Genomic DNA, 20,090 nt, shown 5'->3' on the forward strand with positions numbered 1-20,090 from the left:
GGATGATTTTGGGGTCCCATGGGGTGATTTTGGGCTAATTTGGGGCTGATTTTGGTCTCATTTGGGCTGACTTTGGAGTGATTTGGGGCGATTTTTTGCTGATTTGGTGTGATTCGGGCTGATTTTGGGTGACTTTGAGCTAATTTGGGGTTATTTTGGGCTGATTCAGGGTTATTTTGGCTGGATTTTGGGGTATTTTGGGGTGATTGGGGGCTGATTTGGGGCTGATTTTGGTGTCATTTGGGCTGATTTTGGAGTGATTTGCAGTGATTTTTTGCTGATTTGGGCTGATTTTGGGTGAATTTGGGCTAATTTGGGGTTATTTTGGGCTGATTTAGGGTCATTTTGGCTGGATTTTGGGGGATTTTGGGTTATTTTGGGCTGATTCGGGATGCTTTGGGCTGATTTGAGCTGATCTGGGTTGATTTTGGGCTGATTTGAGCTCATTTTGGGCTGATGTGGGTTGATTTGGGGCTGATTTGAGCTGATTTTGGCCTGATTTGGGGTGATTTTGGGTTATTTTGGGCTGATTCGGGATGCTTTGGGCTGATTTGAGCTGGTCTGGGTTGATTTTGGGCTGATTTGATCTCACTTTGGGCTGATTTGAGCTCATTTTGGCCTGATTTGGGGTGATTTTGGGTGGTTTGGGGCTGATTTGGGCAGATTTGAGCTGATTTGGGCAGATTTGAGCTGATTTGAGGTGATTTGGGTTGATTTGGGGTTGATTTGAGCTGATTTTGGCCTGATTTGGGCAGATTTGAGCTGATTTGAGCTCATTTTGGGCTGATTTGGGCTGATTTGGGCTGATTTGGGCTGATTTTGGGCTGATTTGAGCTCATTTTGGCCTGATTTGGGTTGATTTGAGCTGATTTTGGGCTGATTTGGGCTGATTCGGGCTGATTTGGGCTGATTTGGCCCCCCAGGTGGACGTGCTGATGGAGGCGGCGGCGCACGGCGAGAGCGACCCCATGAAGGGGGTGTCGGAGAACATCATGCTGGGGCAGCTGGCGCCCGCCGGCACCGGCTGCTTCGACCTGCTCCTCGATGCCGAGAAGTGCAAACACGGGATGGAGATTCCCAGCACCCTGCCGGGAATGGGCATGGGCGGGCGTGAGTGCGGGGGGGGGGACGGGAATGGGGTGGGATGGGGATGGGGTGGGGATGGGAATGGGGATGGGATGGGAATGGGGATGGGGATGGAGATGTGAATGGAGATGGGATTGGAATGGGAATGGAGATGGGATGGGAATGGGGTGGGATTGGAATGGGAATGGAGATGGGGATGGGATGGAAATGGGGATGGGATTGGGATGGGAATGGAGATGGGATGGGGATGAGGATGGGTTGGGATTGGGATGGGGATGGAGATGGGATGGGGATGGAGATGGGATTGGGATGGGAATGGAAATGGGGATGAGGATGGGAATGGGATAGAAATGGGGATGGAGATGGGTTAGGAATGGAGATGGGGATGGAGATGGGGATGGAGATGGAGATGAGGATGGGAATGGGGTGGAAATGGGGATGGAGATGGGATGGGATTGCGATGGGAATGGAGATGGGATGGGAATGGAGATGGGGATGGGATGGGATTGGAATGGGAATGGAGATGGGGATAAGGATGGGAATGGCATAGAAATGGGGATGGGATCGGGATGGGAATGGAAATGGGGATGAGAATGGGGATGGGGTGAAAATGGGAATGGGATTGACATGGGGATGAGAATGGGGATGGGATAGAAATGGGGATGGGAATGGGTTGGGAATGGAGATGGGGATGGGGTAGGATTGGGATGGGGATGGAGATGGGGATGGGAATGGAAATGGGGATGAGGATGGGAATGGGGTGGAGATGGGAATGGGATTGGGATGGGAATGGGAGGAGGATGGAGATGGGATGGGAGTGGAAATGAGGATGGAAGAGAATGGGATTTGCATGGGGATGGAGTTGGGATGGGAATGGGGATGGAAGGGGATGGAGCTGGAGATGGGATGGGAATGGGATGAGAATGGGGATGGAGATGGGATGAGGATTAGGAAGGGATGGGAATGGGTGGAAATGGGAGTGGGGATGAGGATGGGCTTGGAAAGGGGATGGAGCACCCCGCTCCCATGGGAGGGGAAGGACCCAACACAACGGTGGTGACCATGACCCCCAAGACGATGTTGGGGTCTTCAAGCCACCCCCAGCCCCAGATGTTGGGTCCCCTTTGGAATGTCGGGATCCCCCCATAGACATTGGGGTCCCTCTAATTCTCCTCTGTTTTTCTTCCCAGCTACTGGAATGTTCTTCGGGTCGGCCCCCAGCCCCATGGGGGGCCTGTCCCCGGCCATGACACCCTGGAACCAAGGTGCTACCCCCGCCTATGGGGCCTGGTCCCCCAGTGTGGGTGAGTGACGGGGACTGGGAGCACTGGGATACACGGGGGGGAGGTTAGATGGGGTTGGGGGGGGGGGGCTTTGGAGTACAATGGGGGTCAATGGGATGGCTGGGAGGGGATTGGGGTGCTATGGGGGGCACTGGGATAGACTGGGGGGTGAATTGGCTTAGAAGAGGGGTTCAATGGGATGGCTGGGAGGGGATTAGGGTGCTATGGGGGGCACTGAGATAGATTGGGGGGGCAAATTGGGTGCCCCTGGGGCAGTTTGGGGGCAGATTTATGGCCCATGGGGCAGTTTGGGGGGTGCTTTGGGGTCCCAGGGGGGCAGTTTGAGGTCCCTGGGGCAGTTTGGGGGCAGATTTAGGGCCCATGGGGCGGTTTGGGGGGCACTTTGGGGTCCCAGGGGGGCAGTTTGAGGTCCCTGGGGCTGTTGGGGGGGTGCAGACCCCCCCTGACCCCCTGTTTTTACCTCCCCCCCCAGGCAGCGGGATGACCCCCGGGGGCGCCGGCTTCTCCCCCAGCGCCGCCTCGGACGCCAGCGGCTTCAGCCCCGGCTACTCCCCGGCCTGGTCCCCGACCCCCGGCTCCCCCGGCTCCCCCGGGCCCTCCAGCCCCTACATCCCTTCACCCGGTGAGTGCAGCCACCACGGCACCCGCAACACCCCGAAACACCCCAACGGCACCCACATCCACCCCAAAACACCTCGACTACACCCTACACCACCCCAACGACACCCACATCCACCCCAGCTACACCCTGACAACACCCTACAACAACCCAATGGCACCCAACTACACCCTACAACAGCCCAACAGCACCCGAATCCACCCCAACTACACCCTGACAATACCTGCAACAACCCAATGGCACCCAAACCCACCCCAGAACACCCCAACGGCACCCAAATCCACCCCAAAACACCCCAACTGCCCCCTGACAACAGCCCAACGACACCCACATCCACCCCAAAACACCCCAACTACACCCTACAACAGCCCAAATCCACCCCAACTACACCCTGACAACACCCTACAACAACCCAATGGCACCCAAACCCACCCCAGAACACCCCAACGGCACCCAAATCCACCCCAACTACACCCTGACAACACCCTACACCACCCCAGCGGCACCCACATCCACCCCAAAACATCCCAACGACACCCTACAACAACCCAATGGCACCCAACCTCATCCCAGAACACCCCAACTGCCCCCTGACAACAGACCAATGACACCCACATCCACCCCAACTACACCCTACAACAGCCCAACAGCACCCAAATCCGCCCCAGAACGCCCCTATGACACCCAAATCCACCCAATTACACCCTGACAACACACTACAACAACCCAATGGCACCCAATCTCACCCCAGAACACCCCAATTACACCCTGACAACACCCCAAACCACTGCAAACCCACCTTGAAACCACCCGGCAACACCCAAACCCACCCCAAAACACTGTAAAACACCCCAAAGACACCCGCAACACCCCAACAACACCCAAACCACTTCCAAAACACCCAAAACCACCCCAAACCACTGTAAAGCCCCCCCCCAACACCCGTTTCGGGCCCCCCCCTCACCCGCTGTCCCCTCTCTACAGGCGGTGCCATGTCACCCAGCTACAGCCCGACGTCACCCGCCTACGAGCCCCGTTCACCCGGGGGCTACACCCCCCAGAGCCCCAGCTACAGCCCCACATCGCCCAGTTACAGCCCCACATCGCCCAGCTACAGCCCGACGTCGCCCAACTACAGCCCGACGTCGCCCAGCTACAGCCCCACATCGCCCAGTTACAGCCCGACGTCGCCCAGCTACAGCCCCACATCGCCCAGCTACAGCCCGACGTCGCCCAGCTACAGCCCCACTTCTCCCAGCTACAGCCCCACATCGCCAAGCTACAGCCCAACTTCGCCCAGCTACAGCCCGACCTCGCCCAGCTACAGCCCAACGTCACCCAGCTACAGCCCCACTTCTCCCAGCTACAGCCCCACATCACCAAGCTACAGCCCAACTTCCCCCAGCTACAGCCCGACCTCGCCCAGCTACAGCCCCACTTCTCCCAGCTACAGCCCCACCAGCCCCAACTACAGCCCCACCAGCCCCAACTACACCCCGACCTCACCCAGCTACAGCCCCACTTCTCCCAGCTACAGCCCCACCAGCCCAAACTACACCCCGACCTCCCCCAACTACAGCCCCACCTCGCCCAGCTACAGCCCCACCTCCCCCAGTTACAGCCCCACCTCCCCCAGTTACAGCCCCTCCAGCCCCCGCTACACCCCGCAGTCGCCCACCTACACCCCCAGCAGCCCCAGCTACAGCCCCAGCAGCCCCAGCTACAGCCCCACCTCCCCCAAGTACACCCCGACCAGCCCCAGCTACAGCCCCAGCTCCCCCGAGTACACCCCGACCAGCCCCAAGTACAGCCCCACCAGCCCCAAGTACAGCCCCACCAGCCCCAAGTACAGCCCCACCTCGCCCACCTACAGCCCCACCACCCCCAAGTACAGCCCCACGTCCCCCACCTACAGCCCCACCAGCCCCGTCTACACCCCGACCAGCCCCAAGTACAGCCCCACCAGCCCCACCTACAGCCCCACCAGCCCCAAGTACAGCCCCACTTCACCCACCTACAGCCCCACCAGCCCCAAGGGGTCCACCTACAGCCCCACCTCCCCCGGCTACAGCCCCACGTCACCCACCTACAGCCTCACCAGCCCGGCCATCAGCCCCGACGACAGCGACGAGGACAACTGAGCCAGGGTGGGGGGACCCCCCCCAGGCTGTGGGGCTGACCCCTAAGTTGGTGTCACCACCCCAAGCTTGGTGGTTGACACTGGGGTGGGTGACATTGGGGTGGGTGACACTTGGGGTTGTAGGTAAGCTTCAATTGGGGGGACCTCGAAGTTGGGGGGTGACCCCCATATTGGGATAGGGGAGAGACAAGGTGGGGGGGTCCCCATGTGGGGGTGTTGGGGACACCCAACAGCTCCAGATGGGGGTAATTTATGGTGGGTGTTAATAGACGGGGGTTACAACGTAAGGGGGGTAAATTGGGGGGGGGTAATTGCTGTTGAGGGGGGGTGTGTTTGCCCCCTCCCCCACCCTTATATGGGGGCACAAGGGGTGGGAAAGGGGGAATTTGACATTTTGGGCTGGAAATAAAGATTTTAGTGATTTTGAGCCGCGGCTCCGTGTGTGGGGGAGGGGAAAATTGGGAGGGGGTGGTAAAAAGTGGGGGGACACCCCCCCCCCCACAACGATGAACCCGGCGTTGGCAGCGCCGGGATTCGAACCCGCGGCCCCGCTGGGACCGCGCGCTCCCCGTGGCGGGAAACGCCGTTTTCGCGCCACCCCTTACTCATGGCCACGCCCCCTCCGCCAAACCACGACCCCTCCGCTAAACCACGCCCTCTCCTCTAAACCACGCCCCCCCGCGCACAGCACGGCGGGAAGGGGCGTGGCCAGCGCTGTCATGGCGGCGCCCATGGAGCAAGGTGCGTGCGGGGGCTCCCATTGGGGGGGGGGGGGGAGAGGGGAGGGGGGTCTGACCCCGCGCTGACCCTGCCCCTCCCCCGTTTAGCCCCGCCCTCCTCTGAGACCACCCACGACGCTGCGGAAGAGCCAATGGGGTGAGCGGGGGGGGGGGGGTTGGGGGTCCCATGTGGGGTGTATTGGGGTCTCTATGGGGGTGTTTGAGGTCTCTATGGGGTGTTTTGGGTCCCATATGGGGTGTTTGGGGTCTCTATGGGGGTGTTTTGGGTCTCTGTGGGGTGTTTTGGGTCCCATATGGGGTGTTTGGGGTCTCTATGGGGGTGTTTGAGGTCTCTATGGGGTGTTTTGGGTCCCATATGGGGTGTTTGAGGTCTCTATGGGGGTGTTTTGGGTCTCTGTGGGGTGTTTTGGGTCCCATATGGGGTGTTTGGGGTCTCTATGGGGGTGTTTGAGGTCTCTATGGGGTGTTTTGGGTCCCATATGGGGTGTTTGGGGTCTCTATGGGGGTGTTTGAGGTCTCTATGGGGTGTTTCGGGTCCCATATGGGGTGTTTGGGGTCTCTATGGGGTGTTTTGGGTCTCTCTGGGGGTGTTTAGGGTCTCTACAGGGGTGTATGGGATCTCTATGGGGTGTGGGGGGTCTCTAAGGGGGTCTCTATGGGGTGTATGGGGTCTCTATGGGGTGGGGGGTTTCTAAGGGGGTGTCTATGGGGTGTATGGGGTCTCTATGGGGTGTTTGGGGTCTCTACAGGGGTGTATGGGATCTCTGTGGGGTGGGGGGTCTCTAAGGGGGTCTCTATGGGGTCCCTATGGGGGTGTTTGGGGTCTCTATGTGGCATAGTGGGGTGTCTATGGAGTATATGGGGTCTCTATGGGGGTGGTTTGGGTCTCTATGGGGTGTATTGGGGTCTCTATGGGGGTGTTTTGGGTCTCTATGGGGTGTGGGGTCTCTATAGGGTCTCTATGGGGGTGTCTATAGGGGTCTCTATATGGATCCCTGACCCCTCCCCCCCAGGCCCTCCCCCCTCGCTCTGGGCCGCCCCCCCCGGCCCGTGGGGGGGGCTCAGGACGAGTTCCGGCTCCGGCCCCACAACTACCTGCGGGGGTGCACGTGGTGAGCGCGCCCCTCCCCCACCCCCATTGACCCCTCCCTCCATTGACCCCGCCCCCACCCCATTGACCCCTCCCCCATTAACCCCTCCACCCACCCCATTGACCCCTCCCCCATTGAACCTGCCCCACCATTAACCCCTCTCCCCTCCCCATTAACCCCTCCCCATTAACCCCTCCCCCACCCCCATTGACCCCACCCCCTCTCCATTAACCCCTCCCCCATTAACCCCTCCCCGCACCCCCATTGACCCCTCCCCACCTCATCCCATCACTGGGTCCCTTTTGGGGGGGGGGTTGGATGGAGCCATTGGGGGTCCCTTTAGGGGGGGATGGGGGAGATTTGGGGCCCCATAGGGGGCATATGGGGTTCCTATGGGTGTATTTAGGGTCCCTATGGGGGTATTTAGGGTCCCTATGAGGGTATGTGGGGGTCCCTATGGGGGTATGTGGGGGTCCCTGGGGGGGCACTAGGGCTCTATGGGGGTATATGGGTTCCTATAGGGTGTAAGAGGGCTCTGTGGGGTCCCCCCGGGCTGTGCCCCCCCCCAGGGCCCCCGATGGCTCCTGTGTGCTGAGCTGCAGCGCCGACAACACCCTGCGCCTCTTCGACCTCCCGCCCCCCCCCGCGGGCCCCCCGGCGCGGCCCCTCCCCCAGCTGGTGGGTAATGGGGCTCCTATGGGGGGTATGGGGTCCCTATGGGAGTATGGGGTCCCTATGGGGCTATTTGGGGTCCCTATTGGGGTCCCTATGGGAGTGTTTGGGGTCTCTGTGGGTCCTTATGGGGTGTATGGGGTCCCTATGGGGGGTATGGGGCCCCTATGGGGGGTATGAGGTCCCTATGGGGCTATTTAGGGTCCCTATTGGGATCCATTTGGGGGTCTCTGTGGGTCCTTTTGGGGGGTATGGGGTCCCTATGGGGGGGTATGAGGTCCCTATGGGAGGGTATGGGGTCTCTATGGGGCTATTTGGGGTCCCTATGGGAGCATTTGTAGTCTCTGTGGGTCCTTATGGGGTCCCTATGAGGGTCCCTATGGGGTGTATTGGGGTTCCTATTGGGTGTATTGGGGTCCTTTATAGAGTGTTTGAGCTCTCTAAGGGGGTATTTGGGGTACCTATGGGGTGTATTTGGGTCTCTATGGGGTGGAGGGGGGGAGTCCCCATGGGGTATATGGGGGTCCCTATGGGGGTATTTGGGGTCCCTGTTGGTCCCCAGTGGGGTGCCCATTGGGGTGTATAGGGGTCCCAATGAGGTGTTTGGGGTCTCTATGGGGTGTATGGGGTCTGTATGGGGTGTATGGGATCCCCTATGAGGTGTATGGGTCCCTATGGGGTCTATGGGGGTCACTATGGGGTATATCGGGGTCTCTAAGGTGTCACCCCATGTGTGGGTGCAGGTGCCGGCGCTGCGGGTGGCCGAGGGTGACACCATCTACGACTACACCTGGTTCCCCCTCATGGACTCGAGACACCCCCCGACCTGCCTGTGGGTGCTATGGGGCAATGGGGGGCAATGGGGGCAATGGGGGGAATGGGGAAATGGGGGGAATGGGGAGCAATGAGGGTCTGTACTGGTCCATACTGGTCCATACTGGTCTGTACTGGGCAGGGTGGCCTCCAGCAGCCGGGACAACCCCGTCCACCTCTGGGACGCCTTCGATGGGACCCTGAGGGGCTCCTTCCGTGCCTACAACCACCTGGTGAGCCCCATAGTGCCCCCCAAGTGCCCCATAGCAACCCCCAAGCACACCCAAGTGCCCCATAGCGAGCCCCAAGCACCCGATAGAGACCCCCAAGTACCCCATAATGACCCCCAATTGCCCCATAGCGACCCCAAGTGCCCCATAGGTGCCCCATAGTGACACCCAAGCACCCAATGGGAGCCCTATAGCACCCCCCAAGAACCCCATAGCCACCCCCAAGCCCAGCCTCCCCTCATAGCGCCCCCCCCCCCTCCCAGGCCCCACCCCATGTCCATGGGTCCCATGTGGGTCACTGTGGGGCAGGAGGAGCCGGTGGCGCCGCACTCGCTGAGCTTCACCCCTGACGGCTCCCGGCTCCTGGGGGGCTGCGACGGCTCCATCCGGATCTTCCCAACCCAGCGCCCGGGACGGAGCCACCAGGAGCGGCCCCTGCGGCGTGAGGGGCGGGGCCAAAGGGGGCGGGGTCTAAAAGGGGCGGAGCCCAAAGGGCAGAGCTTGGAGTTGGAGGAGGAGGGTGTCCAGAGAGGGGCGTGGCTTAAAGGGGGCCGGGTCTAAGGGGGCGGAGCTTATGGGGGTTGGAGGAGGATGGAGCCCGGGGGTGGGGCTTAAAGGGGCGGGGCTTGAAGGGGCGTGGCCTAAAGGGGGCATGAATGGGGCCAAAGGGAGAGGGGGCAATGGGGGCTAAAAGGGGCGGGGTCAAGTTAGGGGTAAAGGGGGCGGGGTCTAAAGTGGGAGGGGCCTAAAGGGGGAGAGAGGTGAATGGGAGGTGCTAAAAGGGGCAGGGCCTAAGGTGGGAGGAGTCTGGAGTGGGCGTGGTCTAATGAGGAGGGGCGGGGCTTAGAGGGGCGGGGCCTGTTCTCACACCACCCCCCCCCTGCAGAGGGCGGTCAGGGCCAGCGTGGCCTGATTGGCTGCCTGGCGGTGAGTCCCAGCCAACCAGTGTTCGCCTGCGGCTCCTATGGGCGGAGCCTGGGGCTGTACGCGCTGGAAGGGGGCGGGGCCCTTGCGCTCTGGCCCCGCCTCCCCGCGGCCCCCACCCACCTGCGCTTCAGCCCCGATGGAGCCCGCCTCTTCGCGGGGGGGCGCAAGGTGGGCGGGGCCTCGGGGGGCGGGGCTTGGGTGGGGGGCTTAAAAGGGTGGGAGGAGCTTAGAGGGGCAGGACTTGGGGGAGCAGGGCTTGGGGTGGGAGCGGCTGAAGAGGGTGGGAGGGGCTTAAGAGTTGTGGAAGGGGCTCAAAGGGGGCGGGTCTAAAGGGAGGGGTCTGAAGGGGCGTGGCTTTAAGGTCTGACCATTGGGATGTATGGTGGGAGGGGCTTAAAGGGGTTGAGAGGGGCTTAAGGGTTGTGGGAGGGGCTTAAAGGGGGCGGGTCTAAAGGGGGGTCTAAACAGCTGTGGTTTAAAGGGGTGTCCATTGAGTTGCATGGGGGCGGAGCCTAAGGGGGCGGGGTTGAGGGTGGGAGGGGCTTAAGGCTGATGGGGGGGCCTAAAGGGGGCGGGTCTAATGGGAGGGGTCTAAAGGAGTTAATCTTCAAGAGCTTCCTGTTGGAAAGCATGGTGGGCGTGGCTTGAGGGGATTGGAAGTGGCTTAAAGGGGGTGGGAGGAGCTTAAGAGGATGGGAGGGGCTTAAAGGGGTTGGGTCTAAGGGGAGGGGTGTAAAAGGGCGTGGCTTAAAGGGCGTCATATTGGAATGCAAGGTGGGAGGGGCATGAAATGGGGTGGGTCTAAGGGGAGGAGCCTAAGGGTGTGTGTTTAAAGGAGTGTCCATTGGGGTGCATGGTGGGCGGAGCCTAAAGGGGCGGGGCTTGGGAGGGGCATGGAGCAGTCTAATGGGGAGGGGTCCCAAGGGGTCCCTGTGTCATTAAGGGCTTGAGGGGTGGGAGGGGCTTAAAGGGCGTGGCTCCACTCAATGGGCGTGGTTGTGGGCCGGGCCTCCTTATTGGGGCGTGGCTACGTGTGCTCAGGGGGTGGAGCCTCGTGATTGGGCTGTGCCTGTGAATGGGGGCGTGGTTTATGGGGCTGTGGGCGTGGCCTTTGTGGGCAAAGGGGGCGTGGCCCCACCGTAGCCCCACCCCCTGCCCCCCAGGACACGCACATCCTGTGCTGGGACCTGCGGGTGCCAGAGCGCCCCCTGCTGGCGATGGAGCGCCCCGTGGCCACCAACCAGCGTGTGACCTTTGACCTTGACCCGTAAGTGACACACACCCCCCCCCTCCATAGGGGCCCCCTCAATGGGGGTCCCCATTGACCCCTATGTCCATGTCCCTGCCCCATAGGACAGGCCGGTTCCTGGTGAGCGGTGACACCAGCGGCTTTATCACCCTATGGGACACTGTTGGGACCCCCCCGGAACCGGGGGACCCCCCCTTGGTGACCCCAATGCTGCGGTTCCGGGCCCTGCGTGACTGTATCAATGGTACCAGGTAACAACTGACCCCCCCCCAAAACCAACCCACCCAACAACACCCTAAACCCCCCCTCTAGCACCCAACACGCTCTCACAACACCCTAAATCCCCCCCCACAACACCTCAAACCCCTCCACAACACCCTAAAACCCCCCCACAACACCCCCAATCCCCTCAACAACACCCCTAAAGCCCTCCCAAAACACCCCTAAACTCTCCCACAACAGCTCAAATCCCCACACAACACCCCAATACCCCCCGCGACACCCTAAATCCCTCCCATTACATCCTAAATCCTCCCCGTAACACCCCCAAATACCCCTGCAACATCCCAAACCCTCCCACAACACCCTAAATCCCCCCCACAACAGCATAAATCCTCCCCACAACACCTCAAATCCCCCAAAATCCCCTCCCCAACACACTAAATCCCCCTAAAACACCCTAAATCCCCCCCCAACACCCCTACACCCCCCCCAACACCCCGACCCCCATCTCCCCCCAACAACCCCGTCACAATAACCCCAGTGCTGCTGTTCGGGGCGGGCTGTTGCGTCCGGCTGTTGCTTTGTGGGTGTTGTTGGGTCCGGGTGAGCTTTGGGGTGTCACGTGTGGGTCTGGGTGTATCTGGGGTGTTGGGGTCACCCCCACAGACGGCTCCCCCCCCCCCCCCCAGTTTGCACCCCGAGCTCCCGCTGTTGGCCACGGCCTCGGGGCAGCGGCTGTTCCCGGCGCCGTGGGACAGTGACGAGGAGGAGGATGAGGATGGGCCCCCCCCGGGAGGGGACAATCGGCTCCAGCTCTGGTGGTGGGGACATGAACCCCCCGAGGACAACGGCTGGGGTATGGCCATGGCCATGGACACCGACTGTCACCCTATGGGGGACACCCACTGTCACCCCATTGAGGACACCCATTGTCACCCCATTGGGGACAGTGACTGTCACCCTATTGAGGACACTGATTGTCACCCCATTGAGGACACCAATTGTCACCCCACTGAGGACACCCATTGTCACCCCGTTGGGGACACTGACTGTCACCCCCTTGAGGACACCGGTTGTCACCCCATTGGGGACACCAATTGTCACCCCATTGAGGACACCGATTGTCACCCCACTGAGGACACCAGGACAGTGTCTGACGAGTGTCGCCCCCTTGGAGACACCGACTGTGACCACCCCATAGACAACACTTGGGACACCCGTGGGGACGCTGGGGCTGTGTGTGATGACAGTCACCCCCCTGCGGACACCGACTGTGACGCCAGCGTTGACCACCCCACATGCAGTGAGTGTGAGCCCCCCCAGGGACACTGAATGTCACCCCTATGGGGACACTGACTGTGACATTGTCATCTACAGCCCCCTAGGGCTGGTGTTTGGGGGGGGGTGGTTGTGTCCAGGGGTAGGTTTGAGGGTTTTGAGAGGGTGTTGTCACGTCCAGGTGAGTTTTGGGGTGTCACATGTGGGTCTGATGGAGGATGTGATGGGGGGTGTTGGGGTGGGTCAGGCTGTAGTTGGGGGGGTCCTTTTGAGGGTGTTGTTGGGTTTTGGGGTGTTGTGGAGAGGTTTAAGGGTGTCATGGGGATGAATTTGGGGTGTCACAGGGTCAGGGTGGGGGTTTGGGGGTCAGGGGTTGTGTTGGGGGGTGAATATGGGGGGGTTGAGGGTCGCTTATGGGGTGTTCTTGGGTACAGATGGGGTTTGGGGTATTGTTGGGGGGGGCTTGGGGGTGTCCCCCCCCACACGGTTGTACTAAAGACGTTGTACCTGTCACTGCTTGTCACTGGGCTGTAGCGGGGCTGTGGGGCAGGGTTGTACCCCCCATACACACCCTCCATACACCCCACAAAAGGGGGGTCCCACTGCGCTGCCATTGCCCCTTTAAGAGCCCCCCCGCGTTTCCCACCGCTTCACCCATCACCATGGCAACGGGGAGGGGGTGACGTCACCACGTAAGGGGGTGTGGGGGCCTCGCAAGGGGATGGGGAAACCCCACGTGTGCGGCGCCGAAGGCCACGCCCCCCCGGGCCACGCCCCCTTTGTGGCCACGCCCCCTTTATAAGGTAGACGCCCGGTGTCAGGTTACGCCTAAGCCACGCCCCTTCCATTCACCCGCGGCCCCTCCAAGCCACGCCCAACCCCTCCAGACCACGCCTCCGGCGCCCCGAGGCTCCGCCCCCCGGCGCCGAGCGCAGCCGGGGCTCGGGTCCGCTCGGGTCCGTTCGGGTCCGGTCCGGGATGGGGGGGGGCGGCGGCGCGGCGCTGCTCGGGGCGCTGCTGGGGGCGGCGCTGGGGGCCGCGGGTTCGAGCCTGGAGCCGGTGGTTTGGCACACGGGGAACCGGCGGTGAGCGGGGACGGGCGGGTGTGACAACGTGTGTGTGTGTGTGAGACATCATGTGTGTGTGTGAGACATCATGTATGTGTGTTACAACGTGTGTGTGTGTGTGTGTGAGACATCGTGTGTGTGTGACGTGTGTGTGTGACATCATGTGTGTGTGACAACGTGTGTGTGTGTGTGAGACATCGTGTGTGTGTGACAACGTGTGTGTGTGTGACATCGTGTGTGTGTGACATCGTGTGTATGTGACGTGTGTGTGTGACATCATGTGTGTGACATCGTGTGTGTGACATGGGAGTTACATCGTGTGTGCGTGACATCATGTATGACATTAGGGTGACTGTGTGTGTGACACTGTGTGGGACAACATCTGTGTGATGTGTGTAACACTGCATGTGTGTGTGACATGAGAGTGACATCGTGTGTGTGACACTGTGTGTGTCAACATGTGTGACATAGGAGTTACATCGTGTGTGTGTGACACTGTGTGTGTGTTGGACATCTGTGTGACGTGTGTAACTCTGCATGTGTGTGACATGAGAGTGACATCGTGTGTGTGACACTGTGTGTGTCAACATACGTGTGTGACACTGCGTGTGTGTGACATGGGGGTGACACCGGCTGGTGACTGTGACACTGGGTGTGTGACACCGGCTGTGACACCCTGAACTGGGTGACACTGGGGGGGCTGTTTAGGTGACACCGTGTGTGTTGTGCGAGTGTTGGGGCTATGGGGGGGTGGGGGGTGTGAGTGCTTTGGGGGCTGGAGGGGGGTGTGATTTGGGGTGTGAGGGTGTAAGACAGTGGTTGGGGGGGGTGTGACTGTGTTGGGGTGTGCGAGTGTGTCTTTGGGGGGGTTGTTGGGTGTAAGTGTGAGTGTTGAGGGGTGTTTTATGGTTGTGTGTGAGGTCTTTGGGGCTGTTTGGTGGGGGGGGGGCTGTAGGAGGGTGTGAGTGTGTAAAGAGTGTGTGTAAGTGTGCATTTGGGGGTTGTTGTGTGTGTTTGGGTGTATATTGGGGGGTCCGAGTGCCTTGGGGGTGTTGTGGGGTGTGTGTAAGTGTTGGGGGTGTTGTGGGGTGTGTGTAACAGTGCATTGGGGGGGGTGTGAGTGTGTCTTTAGGGCTGTTGGGTGTGGGGGGGGGCTGTGGGAGGGTGTGAGTGTGTAACGAGTGGGTGTAAGCGGGTGTTCAGGGGGTGTTGTGTGTGTTGGGGTGTATCTGGGTGTACGTTGGGGGGGAGCGTCTTGGGGTGTTGGGGGTGTGTATGTTGGGGGGTGTTGGGGGTGCAGGGTTGGGTGTTGGGGTGTATTTAAGCGTGTGTTGGGCCGTACATGAGCGTGCAAAGAGCAGTGGGGGGGGGATCACCTGCACTCGTGTGTCTACATGTGTGTGTCACGCGTGTACACGCGTGTAAAACCTCCGTGTGTGCACACGTGACCATGGGGGGGGGTGATGATGTCATTCGGGGGGGTCCCCTTTGTGTGTGTAGGGGGGGGGATGGGCAGCGTCTGCCCGTTGCTATGGCAACACCAACGCTGCCGCCTCCCCTCCCCCACCCAGCACGTCCGGCTCTATGGGGGGGAGGGGTGGGGGGGTCCATTGTCCATAATGGGGGGGTCCCATCCCCATTGTACCCCATTATAAAGGGTTTGGGGGGGTCCCATCCCCATTATAAAGGGTTTCGGGGGGTCCCATCCCCATTATACCCCATTAGAAATGTTATGGGGGGGGTCCCATCCCCATTATACCCCATTAGAAAGGTTATGGGGGGGTCCCATCCCCATTATACCCCATTAGAAAGGGTTTGGGGGGGGTCCCATCCCCATTAAACCCCATTAGAAAGGGTTTGGGGGGGTTCCATTCCCATTATAAGGGGTTGGGGGGGGTCCTATCCCCATTATAAAGCGTTTGGGGGAGTCAGGAGGCTCCATTATCCATCATGGGGGGGTCTCATTCCCATTATACCCCATTATAAAGTGTTTGGGGGGTTCCATTCCCATTATAAAGGGTTGGGGGGAGTCAGGAGGCTCCATTATCCATCATGGGGGGGTCCCATTCCCATTATTCCCCATTAAAAAGGGTTTGGGGGGGTCCCATCCCCATAATAAAGGGTTGGAGGCGTCCATCCTACATCATGGGGGGGGTCCCATCCCCATTACACCCCATTATAAACGCCTTGGGGGGGGGGACCTCCATCCTCCCTTATAGTGCTGTGTGTCCCCCCCCGTCTCTAACCCGCCCATTCCCCCCCATGTCCCCTGCAGGTTCCTGGCCGCGGGGGGTTACGTCCTGTACCCCCAGATCGGGGACCGGCTGGACCTGGTGTGCCCCGGCGCGGGGGGGACCGAGGGGGGGGGGTACGAGTTCTATAAGCTCTACCTGGTGGGGGGGGCCCAGGCCCGGCGCTGCCACGTGCCCCCCTCGCCCCCCCCGACGCTGCTGCTCACGTGCGACCGGCCCCAGCGGGAGCTTCGCTTCACCATCAAGTTCCAGGAGTTCAGCCCCAACCTCTGGGGCCACGAGTTCCGGCGCCGGCACGACTATTACATCATCAGTGAGGCCATGACGTCATGGGGGGGCGGTTTGTGACGTCACCGAGGGGGGGGTTGTGACGTCGGGGGGGGGGGGTGTTATGGTGTCATAGGGGAGAGGGGTGGAGGGGATGGGGAGGGGTTGGGTGGGGATGGGGATGGTGTGGGGGGTGATGTCATCAGGAGCGTGATGAGGTCATCGGAAGGGGGGGGTGATGTCATTAGGAGGAGTGGTGATGTCGTGAGGAGGATGGTGACGTCATCAGAAGCAGCGGTGGTGGCGTCAGGAGGATGGGGATGGGATCACAAGGGGCGGCGATGGCATTAGAGTGGGTGGTGACGTCATGAGGAGCATGGTGATGTCATCAGAAGCCATGGTGATGTCATCAGGGGGGGCGGTGACACCATTAGAATGGGGGTCGGTGTCATCAGGATCAAGGTTATGGCATCAGAAGGGGGGATGATGTCAGCAGGAGGGGTGATGATGTCATGAGGAGCATGGTGATGTCATCAGGAGGGGTGATGATGTCACTGGGATGGGTGATGACGTCACGGGGGAGGCGTTGGGGGTGGTCGGATGCTGGTGACGGGGGAGGGGTGAGTGAGGTTATTGCGTCATTGGGGTGGTGGTGTCACGGATGACGTCACCGATGACGTCATATCCCTACTCTCCCCCCCCAATCAGCGACGTCGGACGGGACGCGGGAGGGGCTGGAGAACCGACACGGCGGCGCCTGCCTGAGCCGGGCCATGAGGGTGACCCTGCGCGTGGGGCAGCGTGAGAGCGGGGGGACAGGGGGCGATGGGGCAATGGGGGGCAATGGGGGGCAATGGGGGGCAATGGGGGCAGTGGGGGTAATGGGGTAATGGGGGTGATGGGGGCGATGGGGGGCAATGGGGCAGTGGGGGGGGGCAGTGGAGGAGGGGCTCTCTCATCCCCCTCCCTTCCCCTCCAGGTCCCGGCTCGGCCCCGGCGCATCCGGATGAACCAGGTACGAGGTGGGGGGGGGGCAATGGGGGTGGGTGTGAGTTACCCGGATGTTGGGTGTGTCCCCCCATTGACTCCTCCCCCTTCCAGGCTCAGCCAATCAGACGCGCCCTCCCCCAGGCCCGGGCCCGCCCCCTTCCCCGTGGGGGGGGGCGGGGGGAGGAGCAGCCGCGACGCTATTGGCTCTGGCGGGGGCGGGGGGCGGGGCTTGGTGGTGGAGGCGCCGCCCGCCGCGCAGGCCCCGCCCCCCCGCTTCAAGCCCCGCCCCCCGCGAGCTGCCCCCGCCCACCTACTACAAGGTCTGAGCCCTCATTGGCTGTGGGGGAGCGTCACGTGACGCTTTGGCCACGCCCCCCGCCCTTCCGATGGTGCTCCAATATGGCCGCCGCCTTATGGAGAGGAACGGAAGTGACGTCAGTGATACGCGACGTGAAGGCGGCACTTCCTATATGGCGCCTCCCATGGGACTTCCGGGTGTGACGTTGATGGGGGCGGGGCTTCGTGGTTGCGAGAGGGGCGGGGCTATGATGGAACTTCCGGTTATTAGAGCGTTGCTATTGGCTACGCCCACCGCAGTGTTAATCAATGGGGGGGGCGGCGCGGCGCAGGGCGCCCCCTGGCGGCCCGGAGGACACGCGCGTGTGTTACATGCCCTGTCATGTGTATCCCATGTTACACATCATGCCATCACGTGTGTCACGTGTCATACGTGCCACAGCCATGTCATGCGTCACGCTAGGTCATACATGTGACAATGGGTCACTCGTGTCACGCTATGTCATACGTGTAACAATGGGTCACACGCGTCATTTTTGAGGCCAAAAGCTGCCTTTTTGGGTCCAAGCCCCCAATTTTGTTCCAAAACCTCATTTTTAGTGCCCAAAGCCTCAATTTTGGGTCCAAACCCTCATTTTTAGGGCTTCAACCCTCATTTTGGGGGTAAAAAGGGTCATTTTTAGATTTGAAAGTATCACTTTTGGGTCCAAACCCTCATTTTCAGCCCTCAAAACCCCATTTTAAGGCTCAAACCCCTCATTTTTAGGCTCTAAACCCCCTTTCAGGGTAAAAAATGTACTTTTTAGGGTCTCAACCTTCAGTTTTAGGGCCCAAAACCTCATTTCATGGGTCCATTCCCCCTTTTTAGAGTAAAAAAACCACGTTTTGGTGGTCTAAACCCTCCTTTTTGGGTCCAGACCCCCTCATTTTCAAGCCCAAACCCCTCTTTTTAGGATCTAAACCTCCACTTATTGGCTCCAAACTCACATTTTGAGGGTCCAAATCATGGGTTAAGGTCCCAAAACCTCATTTTAGGGTCTAATCCCCCCTTTCTGGGGCTAAAAATCTGCATTTTCAGCCTTCAAACCCCAAATTCCTCATTTTGCGGTCAAAATTCCTCATTTTTGAGGTCTAAACCTTCATTTTTTGGGTCTACCCCCTCATTTTGGGGCCAAACCCCTCACCTTAGTGTCCAATCCCTCTTTTCTTTGCTGGAAAACCTCATTTTTGGGCTCCAAACCCTCATTTTTTGACCAAATCTTTCATTTTGGGGTCAAAATTCCCTATTTTAGGACCAAATCCCTCATTTTCGGGTCAAAATCACTTGGGTTTGGATCAAATTCCTCCTCGTCGGGGTCTAACCCCTCATTTTGGGACCAAAACTCTCATTTTTGGGTCCATCCCCTCCTTTTTGGGTCCAAATTCGCCTTTTTAAGGCCCCAACCTCCTCCTCCCCCCTCCCCGTCCTCACTCACTCCCCCCTCCCCTCTTGTTGCCATGGTAACAGCCGGGCGCGCCCTGCCGTGACGTCACGGCCGGCAGCCAATCGGGACGCCGCTCGCCGGTTGTTGCTGGGAGGGGCGTTGGGGGGGGGGAGGAGGACACGACACGCGCAGGGGGCGGGGCTTCCGGCAGGGGGCGGGGCTTCCGGGCGCACGTGCAGTCCCGCGCGCTGCCGCCGAGGGGCGGGGCTTGCTCTGGCCACGCCCCCTTCCTCCCTCTCCTCTTCCCTCCTCCAGCCCCCTCCCTCCCCCGGCTGCTGCGTTCCTATTGGCTGGAGCCCGGCTGCGGCGTCTGCTATTGGCTGGAGCGGAAGGGGGGGGTTGGACCAGCCGGTCCCAGTGTCACCCTGTACTGGGGCCAGTGTCACCCAGTGTCACCCTGTACTGGGGCCAGTGTCACCCAGTGTCACCCAATGTCACCCCGTACTGGGACCGGTACTGGTCCCAGTGCCTCCCAGTCTCAGTGTCACCCTGTATTGGGACTGAACTGGTCTTAGTGTCACCCAATGTCACCCTATACTGGCCCCAGTGCCTCCCAGTGTCACTCAGTGCTGCTCCCAGTGACACCCTGTACCAGCAGGGTCTTGGTGCCACCCGCACCCCATTCCCAATCCCACCCCCATCCTATGCCCATCCCCACCCCATTTCCAATCCCATTGTCATTCCAAATCCCATCCTCATCCCATTCCCCATTCCCCATCCCATTCCCAATCCAATCCCATCCCCCATCCTATTTCCAAACCCATCTCATTCCCAATCCCACCCTACCCCCACCCCATCACATCCCTTTCCCTTCCCCATCCCCACTCCCACCCCATCCCATCACATAGAATACATCCCACCCCATTCCCATTTTCATTCCCATTCCCATCCTACTCCATTCCCATTCCCAATCCCATCCCTATCTCCATCTCCATCTCTTTCCCCATCCCATTCCCATTCCCATCCCCATCCTACCCCATTCCCATTCCCAATTACATCCCTATCCCCACCTCCATCCCTTTCCCCATCCCATTCCCATCCCCATCCCCATCCTACCCCATTCCCGTTCCCAATCCCATCCCTATCCCATCCCCATCCCTTTCCTCATCCCATTCCCAATCTCATCCCATTCCCATTCCTGTTCCCATTCCCATTCCCAATCCCATCCCCATCCCACCCTCCCACCCCCTCCACTCCTCCCAACCACCAGGGGGCGCCGGCCTCCTCCTCTACCAGCGCGTGTGCCGGGGCGGGGGGGCGCACATAAAAGGGGGCGTGGCCATCGGGGCGGTGTGTGTACAAGAGGGAGGGGCGTGGCCACGCAAAGCGCTGGGCGTGGCCTGGAAGGAGGGGGTGTCCTAG

The 20,090-nt window shown here is 60.4% G+C and overlaps 3 protein-coding genes across 6 annotated transcripts in view; all 3 read left to right on the forward strand.

Annotated features, from left to right (window-relative positions):
- The window catches only part of POLR2A (RNA polymerase II subunit A), a 39,273-nt gene extending 33,703 nt beyond the window's left edge, over positions 1-5,570 (forward strand). For both annotated transcript variants that reach the window (XM_030474542.1, XM_030474543.1), the window contains 4 exons: positions 924-1,110; positions 2,277-2,390; positions 2,863-3,012; positions 3,994-5,570. In XM_030474542.1, coding sequence (XP_030330402.1) covers positions 924-1,110; positions 2,277-2,390; positions 2,863-3,012; positions 3,994-5,150 — 1,608 coding nt within the window. In that variant the 3' untranslated portion in view covers positions 5,151-5,570. The remainder of the gene's footprint in view (positions 1-923; positions 1,111-2,276; positions 2,391-2,862; positions 3,013-3,993) is intronic.
- Positions 5,571-5,842: 272 nt separating this feature from the next.
- On the forward strand, positions 5,843-12,592 carry WRAP53 (WD repeat containing antisense to TP53). 2 transcript variants are annotated; one of them, XM_030474550.1, is made up of 12 exons: positions 5,843-5,890; positions 5,977-6,025; positions 6,903-7,001; positions 7,550-7,658; positions 8,396-8,484; positions 8,608-8,698; positions 9,005-9,137; positions 9,582-9,790; positions 10,786-10,889; positions 10,976-11,122; positions 11,783-12,050; positions 12,159-12,592. In XM_030474550.1, the coding sequence occupies exons 1-12, from the start codon at positions 5,869-5,871 to the stop codon at positions 12,423-12,425; spliced, it is 1,587 nt and encodes a 528-aa protein (XP_030330410.1). In that variant the 5' UTR covers positions 5,843-5,868; the 3' UTR covers positions 12,426-12,592. The 2 variants fall into 2 exon arrangements, with proteins under 2 accessions (XP_030330410.1, XP_030330409.1); XM_030474549.1 differs by having other exon boundaries at positions 11,783-12,592.
- Positions 12,593-13,218: 626 nt separating this feature from the next.
- EFNB3 (ephrin B3) lies at positions 13,219-17,532 on the forward strand. Of its 2 annotated transcripts, none has more exons than XM_030474552.1 (5): positions 13,219-13,456; positions 15,714-16,003; positions 16,666-16,758; positions 16,937-16,972; positions 17,059-17,532. In XM_030474552.1, exons 1-5 carry the CDS (start codon positions 13,350-13,352, stop codon positions 17,271-17,273), a joined length of 741 nt encoding a protein of 246 aa, XP_030330412.1. In that variant the 5' UTR covers positions 13,219-13,349; the 3' UTR covers positions 17,274-17,532. The 2 variants fall into 2 exon arrangements, with proteins under 2 accessions (XP_030330412.1, XP_032775613.1); XM_032919722.1 differs by having other exon boundaries at positions 13,279-13,456; positions 16,666-16,736.
- The last annotated feature ends 2,558 nt before the right edge of the window (positions 17,533-20,090 follow it).

The sequence above is a fragment of the Strigops habroptila genome, unplaced genomic scaffold, assembly GCF_004027225.2.
Source record: "Strigops habroptila isolate Jane unplaced genomic scaffold, bStrHab1.2.pri NW_022045602.1_ctg1, whole genome shotgun sequence".
Lineage (NCBI taxonomy): Eukaryota > Metazoa > Chordata > Aves > Psittaciformes > Psittacidae > Strigops > Strigops habroptila.